This window comes from Scyliorhinus torazame, chromosome 13 (assembly GCF_047496885.1).
Source record: "Scyliorhinus torazame isolate Kashiwa2021f chromosome 13, sScyTor2.1, whole genome shotgun sequence".
NCBI classification, from domain to species: domain Eukaryota; kingdom Metazoa; phylum Chordata; class Chondrichthyes; order Carcharhiniformes; family Scyliorhinidae; genus Scyliorhinus; species Scyliorhinus torazame.
This window is the reverse complement of record NC_092719.1, coordinates 187,453,068-187,469,561: the sequence shown is the minus strand read 5'-3', so window position 1 is coordinate 187,469,561 and position 16,494 is coordinate 187,453,068. Positions and strand designations below refer to the sequence as shown.

The following is a 16,494-nucleotide window of genomic DNA, read 5'->3' as shown; positions in this document are numbered from 1 at the left end:
GTCCATCATTATGTATGTATGTATGTATGTGCTGTGATGTTCACTTGAATATCATGACAGGAGACTTTGTCGTTTTCTTCCTCAGAAGATAATTGGCGTTTTCCGGTCTTTGAATATCTTTAAGGCAGAGGTAGATGAGCAAGGGGGGTGAAGGGTTATCAGGGGTGAGCAGGAATGTGGAGTCGAGGTTAAAATGAGACTAGCTGTAATCTTATTGAAAGGTGGAGCAGACTCAAAAGAGCCGAGTGACCTCCTGATTCCTGTGTTTGTATTAATGCCTTTAACTTCCTGGTTTGTTGAGTATGATTGCTGCAATGTGTTTGGCTGTCTACATGTTTGCTGGAATCACCGCTGCCGCACGCCAAAGCATCCTCTTCACTTGGTGCCAGATTTAAACCGCCGTCAGGAGAAGGGAAAACCATGCCGCACGAGATTGCTCAATCTTGCTGGGTGACTTTCTTCAAGGTCAGCGGTGAGCACACTGGCATTGCTGCTGACGACAAAATCCAGACCCGTCAAGTGAAAGGAAGAGGAAAGGTCCTGTCTCGTTCTCGATACTGGTTGTTCGATGCACCATTGGTGGAGATTTCGATGACTGATCAGGCTTTTCTTACCAGCTTGGCAAAAAAGGCAGCTTCCATAAACAGACTCTCCTGCGATTGAATGCGTGCACACTTGATGCATGTGGGATAGCAAGCTCAGGATTCCCTCGAATTGTTGTATTCCTGGAGATTACGGGAGATGCTACTTGTGTCCGTTGGCATTTAATGGAAGGCAGAAAATGCCACCCCCGTAAGAGGTATAAAGAAACTAAAGCTAAGAGCCAATTTTCTGGATAGATTGAATAATACAGCGAGACACGGCAAAGTATTGCAATTACAATACTTAAAGACAAAATCACTATGAACTCAGAACGGATGAAAGAGCACGTATCCAAATTTAGCAACAGGACATTTGCCGTAAGTTTATAACGATTGACAGAATTAATTTTTGTATTTAACCATGGGTATTTGGCGCTTTGAAGTGCTTCCAGCCTCCTGTAATCACACGGAATTGTACTAGGACGGAATGCAGCAATCGTAAACCTTTGAGAATTGTTACAGACTTGGACTGTTTCTGCAAGATCAGTTTAAAAAATGATGTGGAGATGCCGGCGTTGGACTGGGGTGAGCACAGTAAGAAGTCTTACAACACCAGGTTAAAGTCCAACAGGTTTGTTTCGAATCACTAGCTTTTTCGAAACAAACCTGTTGGACTTTAACCTGGTGTTGTAAGACTTCTTACTGAGTTTAGAAAATAGTAGTTCTTTTTCCAGAAAAACAGCAAACCTGTTTTCCTAAGAGAAGAAAAAGAATGTTGGAACTCCCAACGCAAAATCGGATAATACTGGAATTGAACAGTCGGTAATGAAAGGCAAAGAGTTTGTGACGCGGGATAGGACTACTTCTTTGTACCATTTAGGGTCGTCCCCCCAACCCCCCCCTTTCCCGAAAATGTAAAATTGTTTCTTTCTCCAAATGGTGATTGCCTTGCTGTCCGATTTCGCATTGTTTTTTTATATTCGATGTTTCAAAATGGTGTGTTGTGGGTGAAAAGCAAACTTAATGACTTGAAATTAACTTACAGATTGTCCGAAGTGTGTCGGTTGGGAGAAAAACCAGAAAGGAGGCTTGGGTCCAAGGATGGTCAATCTCAGTGAATGTATGGACCCAAAAAGGTAAATTAGCATCTTTCATCCAGTCTAACCCACATGTTCAGGGCTTGGATTTCAATCAGAAATCCTCATGTCAAGTACTCTAAAATATTAGAAGTGATCAGAAGAAATAAGTGCATATGTAGCCCCTTGGTCCTGCTCCCGTGTTAATTAAATCATGATTGTGGTCTTAACTCCACTTTCCTGCCTGCCCCCTCAATCCTTGACTCCCTCGTAGCTCTAACTCCAGCCTTGAATATGTTCAATGGCCCAGCCTTCGCTGTTGTCCGAGCAAGGGAATTCCAGAGATTAATGAGCCTCTGAGAGACCCCTTATTTTTAAATTGTGCCCCCTCATTCTAGATTGCTGCAGAAGGAGAAACATCCTCTCAGCACCTACCCTGTCAGGCTCCCTCAGAATCTTATATATTTCATTAAGATCACCTCTCATTCTTCTAAACTCCAATGAGAATAGGCGAAGCCTGCTCAACCTTGCCTTGTAAAACAACCCCATTGTCCCAAGAATCAGCCGAGTGAAGCTTCCTTGAACTGCTTCCAATGCAAGTATATCCTTCCTTAAGTAAGAAGACCAAATCTGTATATAACGTTTCAGGTGCAGTCTCATGAAGGTCGTGTGCAGTTGTAGTAAGACTGCCTTCCTCTCCCTTGTAAAAAAGGGCAACATTCCATTTGCCTTCCTAATTACTGTGACTGCATGCTAACATTTTGTGATTCATATACTGGGACACCAGGGGCGCGATTCTCCACTCCCGCGCCAGTTGGGATAATGGCCTGGGTTGCCAAACTTTCCCGCGACGTCGGTCCGACGCTCTCCCAAGCGAGAACGGCCCCGTCGAGTTCCGCGCAGCGCAGGCTGGAGAATCACCCGAGACACCCAAAATGGTGATTCTCCGGCACCGCTGCTATTCTCAGGCCCGGATGGGCCGAGCGGTCAGCCCAAAACGGCGGGTTCCCCCCTGGCGCCGTCCACACCTGGTCGCTGTTGGCGGGAGCGCTGGGGGGGCGGCCTGCGGGGGGGATCCTGCACCGGGGGGGGGGCTCAAATGGGTGTGGCCCGCGATCGGTGCCCACCGATCGTCGGGCCGTCCTCTCTGAAGGAGGACCACCTTCCGCCGCAGCCCCGCAAGATCTGTCTGACATCTTCTTGCGGGGCGGACTCGGAGAGGACTGCAACCACGCATGCACAGGTTGGTGCCAGTTAATGACGCGGCGCCGCTCCTAGCCCATTATCGGGCCCTGAATCGGTCGGGATAGGGGCCGTTTTGCGCCATCGTGAACCTAAGACCGTAAGACATAGGAGCGGGAGTAAGGCCATTCGGATCATCGAGTCCACTCCACCATTCAATCATGGCTGTTTTCAACTCCAGTTACCCGCTCTCTCTCCATAGCCCTTAATTCCTCGAGAAATCAAGAATTTATCAACTTCTGTCTTAAAGACACTCAACGTCCCGGCCTCCACCGCCCTCTGTGGCAATGAATTCCACAGACCTACCATTCTCTGGCTGAAGAAATTTCTCCTCATCTCTGTTCTAAAGTGACTCCCTTTTATTCTAAGGCTGTGCCCCCGGGTCCTAGTCTCCCCTGCTAATGGAAACAACTTCCCTACATCCACCCTATCTAAGCCATCCATTATCTTGTAAGTTTCTATTAGATCTCCCCTCAACCTCCTAAACTCCAATTAATATAATCCCAGGATCCTCAGACGTTCATCGTATGTTAGGCCTACCATTCCTGGGATCATCCGTGTGAATCTCCGCTGGACCCGCTCCAGTGCCAGTATGTCCTTCCTGAGGTGTGGGGCCCAAAATTGCTCACAGTATTCTAAATGGGGCCTATCTAATGCTTTATAAAGCTTCAGAAGTACATCCCTGCTTTTATATTCCAAGCCTCTTGAGATAAATGACAACATTGCATTTGCTTTCTTAATTGTGGACTCAACCTGCAAGTTTACCTTTAGAGAATCCTGGACTAGGACTCCCAAGTCCCTTTGCACTTCAGCATTGAATTTTGTCACCGTTTAGAAAATAGTCCATGCCTCTATTCTTTTTTCCAAAGTGCAAGACCTCGCACTTGCCCACGTTGAATTTCATCAACCATTTCTTGGACCACTCTCCTAAACTGTCGAAATCTTTCTGCAGCCTCCCCACCTCCTCCATACTACCTGCCCCTCCACCTATCTTTGTATCATCGGCAAACTTAGCCAGAATGCCCCCAGTCCCGTCATCTAGATCGTTAATATATACAGAACAGCTGTGGCCCCAAAACTGAACCCTGCGGGACACCACTCGTCACCGGTTGCCATTCCGAAAAAGAACCTTTTATCCCAACTCTCTGCCTTCTGCCTGACAGCCAATCGTCAATCCATGTTAGTACCTTGCCTCGAATACCGTGGGCCCTTATTTTACTCAGCAGTCTTCCGTGAGGCACCTTATCAAAGGCCTTTTGGAAGTCAAGATAGATAACATCCATTGGCTCTCCTTGGTCTAACCTATTTGTTATCTCTTCAAAGAACTCTAACAGGTTTGCCAGGCACGACCTCCCCTTACTAAATCCATGCTGACTTGTCCTAATCTGACCCTGCACTTCCAAGAATTTAGAAATCTCATCCTTAACAATGGATTCTAGAATCTTGCCAACAACCGAGGTTAGGCTAATTGACCTATAATTTTCCATCTTTTTCCTTGTTCCCTTCTTGAACAGGGGGGTTACAACAGCGATTTTCCAATCCTCTGGGACTTTCCCTGACTCCAGTGACTTTTGAAAGATCATAACTAACGCCTCCACTATTTCTTCAGCTATCTCCTTTAGAACTCTAGGATGTAGCCCATCTGGGCCCGGAGATTTATCAATTTTTAGACCTCTTAGTTTCTCTAGCACTTTCTCCTTTGTGATGGCTACCATATTCGAACTCTGCCCCCTGACTCTCCTGAATTGTTGGGATATTACTCATGTCTTCTACTGTGGAGACTGACGCAAAGTACTTATTTAGTTCCTCAGCTATTTCCTTGTCTCCCATCACTAGATTACCAGCGTCATTTTGGAGCGGCCCAATGTCTACTTTTGCCTCCCGTTTGTTTTTAATGTATTTAAAGAAACTTTTACTATCATTCCTAATGTTACTGGCTAGCCTACCTTCATAATTGATCCTCTCTTTCCTTATTTCTCTCTTTGTTATCCTCTGTTTGTTTTTGTAGCCTTCCCAATCTTCTGACTTCCCACTACTCTGCCACATTATAGGCTTTCTCTTTTGCTTTGATGCATTCCCTAACTTCCTTTGTCAGCCATGGCTGCCTAATTCCTCCCTCTGATAACCTTTCTTTGGGATGAACCTCTGTACTGTGTCCTCAATTACTCCCAGAAACTCCTGCCATTGCTGTTCTACTGTCTTTCCCACTAGGCTATGCTTCCAGTCGATTTTCGTCAGTTCCTCCCTCATGCCCCTGTAGTTACCTTTATTTAACTGTAACACCTTTACATCTGATTCTACCTTCTTTCTTTCAAATTGGAGATTGAATTCTGCCATATTATGATCACTGCCTCCTAAGTGTTCCCTTTCTGTAAGATCTTTAATCAAGTCTGGCTCATTACATAACACTAAGTCCAGAATGGCCTGTTCCCTCGTGGGCTCCATCACAAGCTGTTCCAAAAAGCCTTCCTGTAAATATTCAATGAATTCCCTTTCCTTGGGTCCACTGGCAGCATTATTTACCGAGTCCACCTGCATATTGAAGTCCCCCATGATCACTGTGACCTTGCCTTTCTGACATGCACTTTCTATTTCGTGGTGCATTTTGTGCCCCTGGTCCTGACCACTGTTAGGAGGCCTGTACATAACTCCCATTATGGTTTTTTTGCCTTTGTGGTTCCTCAACTCTACCCATTTCCTCAACTCCACATCATCTGACCCTATGTCGTTTAGTGCTATTGATTTAATTTAATTCCTAATTAACAAGGCAACACCGCCCCCTCTGCCCACCTCTCTGTCTTTTCGATAGGTTGTGAACCCCTGGATGTTTAAGTGCCAGTCCTGAACCCCCTGCAACCACGTCTCTGTGATGCCTACCACATCATACCTGCCAGTCACATTCTGGGCCACAAGCTCATCTACCTTGTTCCGTACACTGCGTGCATTAAAATAGAGCACCTTTAATTCTCTATTGACCGCCCCTTTTTGTTTTCTTAGTGTGGTGGACCTTGGTTTACTGAGCCTTTCCATACACTGTCATATTTTGTGGGATGGGGACTATCGTAACCTCTCCTGAGTTCTGTCTTTTCGTGCTTTTTTGTATTCCTAAGCAGCTACGCTTCCCACTGATTTCTTCGCCTCTTGGTTCCCTGACTTTCCCCTGCCCCCTCCCCAAATCTCTAGTTTAAAGTCCTATTGACCACCCTATTTACTCTTTTCGCCAGAACACTGGTCCCAGCTCGGTTCAGGTGGAGACCATCCCAACAGTATAGGTCCCCCCTGTCCCAAAACTGATGCCAGTGTCCCATGAAAAGGAACCCCTCTTTCCCACACCACTCTTTCAGCCACGTGTTAACTTCCCTTATTCTTGCCTCCCTATGCCAATTTGCACGTGGCTCGGGCAGTAATCCGGAGATTATGACCCTTGAGGACCTGTTTTTTAATTTGAATCCTAGCTCTTTATAATCTCTAAACAGGTCCTCTTTTCTAGACTTGCCTATGTTGTTGGTACCGACATGGACCACAACAACTGGATCCTCCCCCTCCCTCTCCAGTATCCTTTCAAGCCGGTCAGAGATGTCCCGCACCCTAGCACCGGGCAGGCAACATACCATGCGGGACTCTTTATCCTGCTCACAAAGGATACTATCTAGCCCCCTGATAATAGAATCCCCTACAACTATAACTTGCCTATTTACTCCCTCCCCTTGAATGTCCTGCTGAACCATGGTGCCTTGGTCAGCTGACTCATCCTTCCTGCAGCCCTGTTCGCCATCCACACGGAGCAAGTGCCTCATACCTGTTGGACAGGGTCAAGGGCTGAGGCTCCTGAGTTCCTGACTGCTGGTTCCCTTTACCTGCCTGACTTCCAGTCACACCCTGCTGTCTCTGGCCACTGGCAGGATTTAAACTACTTACTCTGACAGGTGTGACTGCCTCCTGAAACACAGTGTCCAGGTAAGTCTCCCCCTCCCGGATGTGCCTCAGTGTTTGAAGCTCAGACTCCAGCTCATGAACTCTGAGCCGGAGCTCTTCGAGCAGCCAACACTTACTGCAGATGTGGTCGCTGCAGCTCGCAATGGGATCTGCCAGCTCCCACATCAAGCAGCTCAAGCACATCACCTGACCAGCCATCACTAATTAATTAATTAGTTTCATTTAAGTTTACGAGTTTAGCTGTGTTTTTTTTTAAATTTGGGGCAGATTTGCTATCAACTAATCAGATCACAGCTTCCCTCTGACGTCATTTTGGGGGGGGAAAACTGGACAACAGGAAGTTACCGTTAGGTTTTTTTATACTCCGAGACTGCTCCTCCTCCTCCGAACGGCTCCCAAAATTAGGCCCGAAGAAAGAGAGAGAACAAAACAGTCGGGAAAAAGCACCTTCTCCCACTCTTCACCGAATTACCTCACTGCACCAAATTACCAAATTCTCACTCTGTCTGTGTCTCACTCACTCAGGCTGTGTCTCCTTGACCAGTGCAATGCTTACTAAGTGCGCTTTCTGTCTGTCTGTCTTTTATACAGACTTTAGGATGACTCGCACTAAAACTTCAAAGAGAAGAATACAACTTCAAAGAGAAGAATACAATGTGTACCTTTGTGCCCCTTAACAGGCCTCAGGTGACTGCCAGATAACTGCCTCTCAGCAATTAGGGTGGGGGCAGCTTCAGCCAATCAGACACTAATCTACACTGCACTTTTAACTGAAAAACAGCACAATTAGATTAACCACTTACCTTTCCTGGTTACCTCACTGCACCAAATTACCAAATTCTCACTCTGTCTGTGTCTCACTCACTCAGGCTGTGTCTCCTTGTCCAGCGCAATGCTTCATTTCAGAAACCTCGACAGCGTTCACAACGGCGCGAACACTCTGCCTCCATTTCGGAGAATCCCGCCCCAAATCCCTCTGTACTGCAACATTCCATAATCTCACCATTTAAATGTTCTGTTTTTCTATTCTTCTCGCCAGCATGGACAACCTCACATTTTCTCACATTATGCTTCCATCTGCCAATTTTTTGCCCACTCATTTAACCCATCCATGTCATTTTGTAAACTCCTTGTATCCTCCTCACAGCTTGCTTTCCCAGCTCTCTTTGTACCGGCAGAAAAACGTGGTTGCAAATTACTCGGTCCCTTCATCCAAGTCATTAACATAGATCATGAATAGTTGTGGCCCCAACACTGTTCCTTTTGGCTTTCCATAAATATATTATTAAACCCTTTTTCGCTAACTTGTACAAGTTGGAATTTCTTGTGCTTTTATTCAATTTTTGACCATCTCTTTTTGTCAGCACCCAGAATTGATAAATGGCAGACTGCCCATGATCAAATTAATTAAAAATATTTTAAATTGGAGTGCAACTAGACTTCATTTCCCTAAATGTTGTCAGAAAATTCTGTACGCTGTATATCTTTGAGTTACTCCCAAGTCTTATCAGAGAAATCGATCTGTGTTACATAATCCTGAGAATAAAAGGTTTGTGTAAAATATCACATCAATGGACAAGGACGGAGGGGAGACTAATGAACAATCCTTTTCTCACTGCACATTATGGATGTCCCTTCTAAGAACTGTAGGCATGGTCTTAAATGTGACATTTTCATTAATTTTCATACATGTCATAAATCTAATATTGTAAATTGAGGCTTTTGAAATGGCAAAACGTTTATTTTAAGCTGACCATCACCACTTGGAAGATGATTCTTTGTGTGCATGTCTTTTTTCTAAACATAAAAGTAGGAATTATACTTTTAATGAATCTGACTATTCATAAGAAGCAAGTTGCAATGCTTCAGTAAGAGTTTTTTCTGAATTCGGCAGATGTATTATTGTTTTTCTCTTCTATTGAAGACTGGCCGAGTCATCAGTTGATCTCAATCTTAAGTTAATGCGTTGGCGTCTGGTACCAACCCTTGGTCTGGAGAATGTTGTGACTACTCGGTGCTTGTTGCTAGGAGCTGGGACACTGGGCTGCAATGTAGCACGGACCCTAATGGTAAGGGAGTTTTCTTATCCTTTTTGACTTTATCTTTTCCAAAGAGGACGTGTTTCATCACACACTGCATTTATTGCAGTTACAAGTTGAAATTAACTAGTCAGGAAAGAATGGGGCGGCAATTCGTCACTTGTAGTGGCACAACACAATGCCTGCTATAAATTCCATTGACTGAAATGAAACTGGACGCCAGTTGTTCAGCTGGTGACTGATCTCTTGCCTCTTGATTTGTGCTATCACCCAAGGCAAATCTATACCCAGTTATGCTCCGATCAGGATTTCTGTGGATGAACTATTTTCTCAATTGTAATTTTATTCCGGACTATGAAATCACTCCTGAGAAAAAAATCTATCACGTTGACGCACTGCAATCTTTTAAGTGCTGTTGATGTGTAAAATGTGACCACTGTTGGGTAGCATGCATCAATGTGCTTGCAGTTAAGAGGTAATGTCGGAATTCCAGGAATGTCACTTTACTAAAACTAGGTTTGGTTCAAGGCAGTTGTGTTTGGTTGATGTGCGCGTTTATCTGCTCGCATCTGTCGCGCTATCTGTAATCATAACCAATGATATCTTATCATCCCTGCTATGCTGTGCATATTACTATTAAAATAAAATTGATCTTTCATTAACTATTTGCATGCTGGAGTTATGAATTTGAAAATGGTATATTAGTGAGGTTATGCTTGAAGGAATTTTCTTTTTAGAAGTTTTATCATCACTGAGTCATATAACACAGAAGTAGGCCACAAAACCTTTGCTGGCTCTATGCAATTTGTCACACTTCTCCTCTTTCCCCATTGCCCTGCAGTTATTTCCTCTTTCAGGATATAGACAATTTTCTTTTGAAAGTTATTGTGCAACCTGCTTCCATCACCCTCTCGGGGCGTGCATGCCAGATCATCATAACTTGTTGCATTTAAAGCAAAAAAATCGTCTCATCTCCCTCTGGTTGTTTAGTTATTGCTTAACCGAATTGCATAGAATCTACAGCCTAGAGAAAGACTACTTGGACCCTTTGGTCTGCCAGATAAGCTGACACTGGAGCAGTTCAAAGCTAAAGGCCTTCTTCTGCCTGGTGTTTGTTCTCCACATGAGATTCTGCTTACAGTAATTACCAATCCCCTATTCTGTCCCAATGATGTTTCAATGCTCCTGGATGAAATTTGTTTTTCATCAATTCATTCATGGGATGTGGCCATCGTTGACAAGGCCAGCATTTATTGCCCGTTCCTAATTGCCGTTGAGACAGTGACGTGAGCTGGCTCCATGAATCACGGCAGTCCATGTGAGGTCAGTACACTCAGTGTTGTAGTGAAAGTCATCAAAAGCTCCATGTATTAAAAAAAAAAAGCTTTGAGTTGCTCCTGAAATAACTTGTCCTTCGTTCTTTTTTTAGGGCTGGGGAGTAAGGCAGATCACCTTTGTAGACAATGCAAAGGTGTCCTATTCTAACCCGGTGCGTCAGTCATTGTATGAGTTTGAAGATTGTCTCGATGGTGGGAAACCGAAAGCATTTGCTGCTGTGGAGAAACTGCAAAAAATCTTCCCGGGTGCGGTGAGTTTTACACTATTTACACATTATTGTTAACTGTGCTGTATCACGAGCAAGGCTGACTTTAGCTTTGAACTGTTACAGTGGCAGCTCATCTCTGATTTAATGAGGGCAGTGCATAGATGATGGAGATATATTTTGCAGTTTTCCAAAAAAAAAAGTGAATGCTATATAGAAAAGTAAAGTTGAGATGGTGGCTTCCACAGAAGTGTGATTTCAGCAATTGATACTGTTTGTAAAATTATTTTATGTGAAGTGTCTTGACAAGTTTTATTGGATAAGTATCACATTGTCACGTGACTTGAGATCTACTATGTTATATGAGGTTGTGTTTGAAGTTACTTATCCCTCTTGAGCTGCTCTGTAAAGCCATCATACGCAAGTGTTTTATATCAGTATTGTTACGCATGTGCTTGGGCACTGTTGCCTCACTGCACCAGAGACCCAGGTTTGATTCTGACCTTGGATGACTGTCTGGAGTCCGTACGTTCTCCCCGTGTCTGTGTGAGTTTCCTCTGGTTGCTCCGGTTTCCTCCCGCAGTCCAAAGATGTACAGGTTAGGTGGCTAGACCATACTAAATTGCCCATTAGTGTCCAACGGTTAGGTGGTGTTACGGGGATGTGGCAGGGGAGTGGGCTTGGGTAGGGTGCTTTTTCAGAGGGCCGGTGCAGACTCAATGGGCTGATTGACCTCCTTCTACACTGTAGCTATTCTATGATCATATGTAACCTTGTAGTATGGGACTGAAACATCTTTCTTACCGCATCAGATGGTAAATTTGCTGGTATGATTTTTTGCCAGTGAGACGGGAGTAGTCATTCACAGCCATCTCCATGGTTCATAGAAGTAGTAATAGTTAGGAATAGAAGAATGTGTGTATTTTAAGTTTTAAATCCTTGTGAAGAGAGGGGCCCAACTGTTTTACTGTGAGTTTTCAAATCCCCCTATATGATTCTAATGGGCAGCACGGTAGCATTGTGGATAGCACAATTGCTTCACAGCTCCAGGGTCCCAGGTTCGATTCCGGCCTGGCTCACTGTCTGTGCGGAGTCTGCACATCCTCCCTGTGTGTGCGTGGGTTTCCTCCGGGTGCTCCGGTTTCCTCCCACAGTCCAAAGATGTGCAGGTTAGGTGGATTGGCCATGATAAATTGCCCTTAGTGTCCAAAATTGCCCTTCGTGTTGGGTGGGGTTACTGGGTTATGGGGATAGGGTGGAGGTGTTGACCTTGGGTGGGGTGCTCTTTCCAAGAGCCGGTGCAGACTCGATGGGCCGAATGGCCTCCTTCTGCACTGTAAATTCTATGTAACCCAAATGAAAAAATAATGTTTGTTCTAATGTTGTTCCCATAGCTGATGTGACAGCAGATTCCTCCATAATGGGATCCACATTTTATACTTTCTTCCCATTACGCGACTTATTGGATCTTTGTTAGCAGTACTGTTTTGTATCATTTGGTGTCTTCGGTGTATGTCTCATTAGAAACAGACGTTCCCAGCACATAAAGATATTGGATGGCAAATGCTCCTTTCCCATTTCCATTCTGGGGTTGATTGCGTGTATTATTTAGCTTGATGAGTTTAACGTGTTCTGACCTGTTTTGAATTCTTTAGTGCTGTTTGTAAGACAGCATATTATACATAGTACGATGTCTTACAACACCAGGTTAAAGTCCAACAGGTTTGTTTCGATGTCACTAGCTTTCGGAGCACTGCTCCTTCCTCAGGTGAATGAAGAGGTCTGTTCCAGAAACACATATATAGACAAATTCAAAGATGCCAAACAATGCTAGGAATGCGAGCATTAGCAGGTGATTAAATCTTTACAGATCCAGAGATTGGGTAACCCCAGGTTAAAGAGGTGTGAATTGTACCAAGCCAGGACAGTTGGTAGGATTTTGCAGGCCAGATGGTGGGGGATGAATGTAATGCGACATGAATCCCAGGTCCCGGTTGAGGCCGCACTCGTGTGCGGAACTTGGCTATAAGTTTCTGCTCGGCGATTCTGCGTTGTCGCGGGTCCTGAAGGCCGCCTTGGAGAACGCTTACCCGGAGATCAGAGGCTGAATGCCCTTGACTGCTGAAGTGTTCCCCGACTGGAAGGAAACATTCCTGCCTGGTGATTGTTGCGCGATGTCCGTTCATTCGTTGTCGCAGCGTCTGCATGGTCTCGCCAATGTACCACGCTTCGGGACATCCTTTCCTGCAGCGTATGAGGTAGACAACGTTGGCCAAGTCGCACGAGTATGTACCGCGTACCTGGTGGGTGGTGTTCTCACGTGCAATAGTGGTATCCATGTCGATGATCTGGCAAGTCTTGCAGAGATTGCCATGACAGGGTTGTGTGGTGCCGTGGTCACTGTTCTGAAGACTGGGTAGTTTGCTGCAAACAATGGTTCGTTTGAGGTTGCGCGGTTGTTTGAAGGCAAGTAGTGGGGGTGTGGGGATGACCTTGGCAAGATGTTCATCGTCATCAATGACGTGTTGAAGGCTGTGAAGAAGATGACGTAGTTTCTCCGCTCCGGGGAAGTACTGGACGACGAAGGGTATTCTGTCGGTTGTGTCCCATGTTTGTCTTCTGAGGAGGTCGGTCCGGTTTTTCGCTGTGGCGCGTTGGAACTGTCGATCGATGAGTCGAGTGCCATATCCCGTTCGTACGAGGGCATCTTTCAACGTCTGTAGATGTCTGTTACGCTCCTCCTCGTCTGAGCAGATCCTGTGTATACGGAGCGCTTGTCCATAGGGGATGGCTTCTTTAATGTGTTTAGGGTGGAAGCTGGAGAAGTGGAGCATCATGAGGTTATCCGTGGGTTTGCGGTAAAGCGAAGTGCTGAGGTGACTGTCCTTGATGGAGACGAGTGTGTCCAAGAATGCAACTGATTTTGGAGAGTAGTCCATGGTGAGCCTGATGGTTGGATGGAACTTATTAATGTCATCGTGTAGTCGTTTCAGTGATTCTTCGCCGTGGGTCCAAAGGAAAAAAATGTCATCGATGTATCTGGTGTATAACATCGGTTGAATGTCCTGTGCGGTGAGTAGGTCCTGTTCAAACTTGTGCATGAAGATGTTGGCGTATTGGGGTGCGAATTTGGTCCCCATGGCTGTTCCGTGCGTCTGGATGAAGAACTTGTTGTCGAAGGTGAAGACGTGATCCAGAATGAAGCGGATGAGTTGCAGAATTGCGTCTGGAGATTGGCAGTTGTCGGTGTTGAGTACTGAGGCTGTTGCAGCAATGCCGTCGTCATGGGGGATGCTGGTGTAGAGTGCCGAGACGTCCATTGTGATGAGGAATGTTCCTGGTTCAACTGGTCCATGGGTGCTGAGTTTCTGTAGGAAGTCCGTCGTGTCGCGACAGAAGCTGGGTGTACCTTATACGATGGGTTTCAAGATGCCCTCGATGTAGCCAGAGAGGTTCTCTCACAGGGTCCCATTGCCTGAAACGCTAGGGCGGCCTGGTGTGTTGGCCTTATGTATTTTCGGGAGGCAGTAGAGATCTCCAATGCGGGGAGTACGTGGGATGAGAGCACGTAGGGTGCTCTGAAGATCTGGATCCAAGGTCTTGATCAGTCTGTTAAGTTGGCGGATGTGTTCCTTGGTCGGATCTGCGGGTAACTGTCTGTAGTGTTCTTGGTTGTTCAGTTGTCGGTATACTTCTTTGCAGTAGTCCGTTCTGTTCAGTACGACAGTGGCCCCCCCTTTGTCTGCTGGTTTGATGACAAGGCTGTGGTTGGTCTTGAGAGCGCGGATGGCATTGCGTTGTGCTTGGGTGACGTTCGGGGCTGTCTTGTGAATGCGACTGATGAATCTGGCATTGACGCCACTCCTGACGGCTTGAGCATACATGTCGAGTCTAGGGCAGCGGCCTTCCGGAGGGGTCCAATTCGACTCTTTCCTCTTCGGTTGCCGCACTGCAGATCTCTCGGTCTGCTGTTCCGGTTCATTGGTAATCTGCTTGGGTTCGCTGTTGGCCTCTTGGGGTCTGTGGAAGAATTCCCGGAGCCTCATTCGCCTGATGAATTCCTCCGTGTCACGTTCCGCACACATGAGTGCGGTCTCAACCGGGACCTGGGATTCATGTCGCATTACATTCATCCCCCACCATCTGGCCTGCAAAATCCTACCAACTGTCCTGGCTTGAGACAATTCACACCTCTTTAACCTGGGGTTACCCCATCTCTGGATCTGTAAAGATTTAATCACCTGCTAATGCTCGCATTCCTAGCATTGTTTGGCATCTTTGAATTTGTCTATATATGTGTTTCTGGAACAGACCTCTTCATTCACCTGAGGAAGGAGCAGCGCTCCGAAAGCTAGTGACATCGAAACAAACCTGTTGGACTTTAACCTGGTGTTGTAAGACTTCGTACTGTGCTCACCCCAGTCCAACGCCGGCATCTTCACATCAATATTATACATAGGAATAGGTGTCGGCCATTCAATCCCTCAAATCTCTCCCAACTGCTACATTGGGCCTTGGCTGGTCTGTACTTTAAGTCCATCTTCACACTTTGTTTCTGTTACCCTTGTCTAACAAAAACCTATTAATAAAAGCAAAATACTGCAAATGCTGGAATTCTGAAATAAAAGCAGAAAATGCTGACCAGGCCTTGCAGCATCTGTGGCAAGAAACAAAGAATTAACGTTTCAGATCCGAATGGCCCTTCTACAGATCTATTCATCTCCGTTCTGGAATTGTCAATTGATCTGACATCAACAGCTTTCTGAGGTATAGATTTCCACTCCTCTTTGTGTTAGGAAGTGGCCGAGTTCTAATTTAAATTTCTTCTGGACTCTCCCATCAGCAAAAATAGTTTCTCTGTTTACCCTTCCGAATCCTTCAATCATTGTAAACACTTCAATTTTAGATCCCTTAATCTTCTATACTCAAAGCAGCACGAACCCAGTCTATGAAATGTGTTCTTATAATTTAATCCTTTTAGCCTCAGTATCATTCTGGTGAATCTGTGCTGCACCCCACCCATAAGACCAGACGTCATAGGAGCAGAATTAGGCCATTCGGCCCATCGAGTCTGCTCCGCCATTCAATCGTGGCTGATATCCAGGGCCAGCCTATCCTTTTTGAGGTGCAGTGCCAAGAATTTAATGAAGTGCTTCAAATGTGGTCGAACAAGACACCTGTGCATCCATAAGATGAAATATCATTTCTACTCTTTTGTATTCCAACCCGTTTGAGAAAAAGAACAACATTCTATTAACTTTTTGGGTTTTTTGTTTGTACCTGAATACTGGCATTTCCTGATTCCTGTGCTTTGCCACCCAAATTCATCTGCCCATCATCAATTCTCAGCTTAGAAATATACTCTTCTGCTTCCGGGTGCGGCTATGCAGAGCTAGGTCGCATATTCGGCAGCTCCTGCTTGGAACGGACTTTTGGGCTCTTTTACAGGGCCCCCACGGCATTTGTTTGACATTTCCCGGTGTGGGAAGAAGGCTGCAATATTCCCCAGACAGTGTCCCCCAGGAAGGGTATGTCTCTGGGTTGCCAGACACGGCAGAAACAGTAAAAGATTTGGCTGCAAATGCAGGATAAACAGGGCCTCTTCCAGCATGCAGGCGGGGGAAGGGCAAGCTTAAAGCTGCAAGCTGACCTGAGGGCCTGTATCAAAGGTGAATTCTAGCAGCAGAGGGAACAACTGAGAAAAGACCTCATCAAGGCCACTGAAGGGACTTCCGGCTGCGGTGATGCCTAGCTAGCCGCACGCTTCGGCGGCTCCAGCTCCGACGGACCTTCGGGCTCTTTTAAGAGCCCCAACGGGGAATTTTTCGACGACGCAACCTGATGTGGGGTGTGTGAGAAGGGAGTCCCCACCAAACAAAGGAGGAAAAAACCGGCGGCGGCGGCGGCTGCAGCGCGAGGAATCGTCGACCAAAGGGTCAGAAAGAGAGAAGTACAAGATGGCGGTGGAGAAAGCACAGGCGACATGGGGGCCTGAGCAGGATGAAATTGTGAGACCGTGCGTGGAGCTGCTGAAGAGGGAGGTGCTGACCCCGTTGCTACAGGCAATTGAGGGGCTC

The 16,494-nt window shown here is 45.9% G+C and overlaps 1 protein-coding gene across 1 annotated transcript in view; it reads left to right on the top strand.

Annotated features, from left to right (window-relative positions):
* Positions 1–16,494, top strand: part of atg7 (ATG7 autophagy related 7 homolog (S. cerevisiae)) — a 190,483-nt gene that overhangs the window by 22,701 nt on the left and 151,288 nt on the right. Inside the window, exons 9-11 of the mRNA XM_072472593.1 lie at positions 1,627–1,717; positions 8,760–8,904; positions 10,304–10,462. Of these exons, the coding sequence (XP_072328694.1) occupies positions 1,627–1,717; positions 8,760–8,904; positions 10,304–10,462 (395 nt within the window). The remainder of the gene's footprint in view (positions 1–1,626; positions 1,718–8,759; positions 8,905–10,303; positions 10,463–16,494) is intronic.